At 33.0% G+C, this 2923-nt stretch overlaps 1 protein-coding gene across 1 annotated transcript; it reads left to right on the top strand.

The window, feature by feature from the left end:
* The first annotated feature begins 405 nt into the window (after nt 1-405).
* Nucleotides 406-2632, top strand: LOC112603052 (paramyosin-like). The gene is made up of 2 exons (XM_025351453.1): nt 406-771; nt 1745-2632. Exons 1-2 carry the CDS (start codon nt 406-408, stop codon nt 2630-2632), a joined length of 1254 nt encoding a protein of 417 aa, XP_025207238.1.
* Nucleotides 2633-2923: the final 291 nt, after the last annotated feature.

Below are 2923 nucleotides of genomic sequence, written 5' to 3'. Positions count from 1 at the left end.
TATACTTATCCTTTTCATATAGTAAAAAATGTATGGCATGATTAACACGATATAAAAGTTTGGGAGTTTGCTCTCTCGGTGTACCCTAAAGTCATTACTTTTCGTTTAAATATTCTATTTTGTTAACATTTTAGCTTTAAATATCTTTTAAATATCTTTTTCAGAATTTATATTGCTGTAATAATTTTAAGAGGAATCTTGTATTAAATTTTCAAGCTTTTTGATTTAACAAACATATTTTTTTGACACTAAGTCTATTGTTACTATAGAAACAAAATTGTAGTAACATAGTTAAAAAAATATGTAAATTTAATATATTAACGTAGGTACACGTTGAATTTGTAGAATCATCATTTAAAAAAAAATTAAACAGTCGTAATGAAAAATTACTTTTAACAGATAAAAATGAATACAGACCTGAATCAGGATGAAGCGCTCCTCCTCGAACAGCAAAAGTTGAATGCCGAACTGTCAGAACTCCGGGAATGGATCGATACGAGAATGACTAAGCAATTGATGTTGCACGAACAGATGGTGGTAAATTACGATCGGATGTTAACAAAATGCTACGTGTACAAAGAGGAATTGGAACGGAATCGCACGGAAAACGCACGTTTCAAGTTCACTTCACAGTGTTTGATGGACAAGATCAAAGAGTTGACCAATAGTGATGTCAAAAAATCTTTAATCGACCTCGAAAAAGACGATAATGTTAACGATCACGATAAAGATAACGATACCGATGCCGATCCATTAACTGCATACATGGAAGTGAGTCTTATATACACTTAAAAATTATAACTCATTAATGTCTATAGAAATAAAAATACATATTGTTATATTATTGCGTATAATATAATATCTAATAATATTTATTTATTCCATTAGATAACAATATTACAATAAAATTATAATGATAATAATAATAATTATTATTATTATGATTATTATGATAGTAGTACTTAACAGTAATTGGTCACCTTTAAGGCTTAAGACCAATGTACGGAAGTTAGATGTTTGATATGTCTACATTACTTGTAAATATAAAAATATATAACTACATGCGCTAATTAGTATCTACTTTTACTAAAATAAGCTATATAGCAACAAATGAAAAGATAAATAATTATAAATATATTATATTATGTGACAGTATTGTAATTATTATTGTGGATAGAATAAATAAATAAATAAAATATTAATTAATAATAGCATAATATATTGATTAATCATAATACTATAAAATGCGATTAAAAATACATACCTCAAAAATATAATTCTGGACTTCTGGTATATAATTATATAAGTTGTATGATATGATAATTGTACAAAGTTTAATACATCGCATGCAGTGGTGTAACATATGATTTTATAAACTTTTCGTTGAAAATTTCTGCAATATACATAAGTGTTTCTATTTAAATTTTTTCCGACGTTTTTCAACAACTCATTCGTCATCAATGTTTACAATAGGAATTACGTCCTATATGTTTCAAATATTTAAGAGATGATTCCCAGGTATATCTTGTCGTACCCTATAAAGTTGTAAAATATTAAAAATAAAGCAAGAACTTTCATACATTTACATATTTTTTTCCAGTCAATTTTATCATATAATTAATGAAAACAAAATAAAATTCACTAAGTTTGTGATCAACACTATTTGAACAATTGCGTATAATTAATAATGATTTTATAATGCATCTAAAATATTTGCTCTAATTATCAATATTATGTGCTACAGATGTGTACCAAAAAGTTGATAGAAGAAGTAAGTGCATACAAAGAACAGATCGAGAAGACATCCATAGAGTTGGACGATATCAATAACCAGCTAGCCAAGTCGGCAAAAATGGAAGACTGCCTAAAGAGATGCGTGGACAACTTGACTGTGTTGGCCGAAGCAGAACGAATGAGAAGAGACCGAGAAGAGTCAGAGCTACGGAAGACGGTGAACCAGCTGACGGCTAAACTGGATGAGGTTCAGCAGGAAAAGGACCGATTGCGGTCGGTCGAAGCTAAGATTTCGGTAGAGATGATGCACCACGAATCTGCGCAGAACGAAGCGTTGCGTACAGAAAACGCCCGGCTGCAGGCTAAACTGGGAGCTAGTGGAATTGTGGTAGCCACGCTGCAATCGAGGGTGTTTGACCTGGAGAAGGAGCTGGCCGAGCAAACGGATGCAGAGCACATGCAACAGGAACAGAGTCAGGTCCCCGGTTTTGGTGGTGAATTGATAGACGGCGGATCGTCTACATCTCTGATACTGTACCAGTGTAATCTGTCCCGGGCGGGTGACGAAAAAGTGGCCAGTTTTTCAGACCTAGGACGCGGTGATGACCAAACAATACCGTGTTTGTTATCGATCAAAAGCTCCGGCACTACTGCCGAAGACATTCAACCGTCTAATCCGCAGCTGACCAATGACGACCATCAACCATCGTATTTGGATTCGACCGACGAAGACCGCCAACTGTCGTATTCGCTGTCATCTACTATGGAAGACTGCTGTACCGAGACAACCTCTGAACCATCACAGGCAAAATTAAAAAATAACCGTTTGGATTACTTAATACAAAAATACGAGAGCAAGCACGAAGACATTTCTAATGCATTTCATAATCAGAAATAATCGTAATTTAATTTTTTTATTATTATTATTATTTACTGTTCGAGTACTTAGTTAATCCACTGCAAACACTGAACTACAAGTCCGCGTAAAGTCGTAGTCTCAGCAACAAAAACGTCCAACTCAACCGATAGTACGAAGAGCTTTGAATAACATTTTACATGGGCATATGGTATTTTAAATAAAATCGAAAATAAAGTTCATAATTCATTATTTATCCAACATAGGATTCACACAAGTGTATGTGTGTGTGTGTAACATACATGAAACAAATAATAGGTAGGTTTTATCAGA

The sequence above is a fragment of the Melanaphis sacchari genome, unplaced genomic scaffold, assembly GCF_002803265.2.
Source record: "Melanaphis sacchari strain LSU unplaced genomic scaffold, SCAv2.0 Contig94_pilon_pilon, whole genome shotgun sequence".
NCBI lineage: Eukaryota > Metazoa > Arthropoda > Insecta > Hemiptera > Aphididae > Melanaphis > Melanaphis sacchari.
The sequence above is the reverse complement of the archived record's forward strand: the minus strand, read 5'-3'. Positions and strand labels throughout refer to the sequence as shown.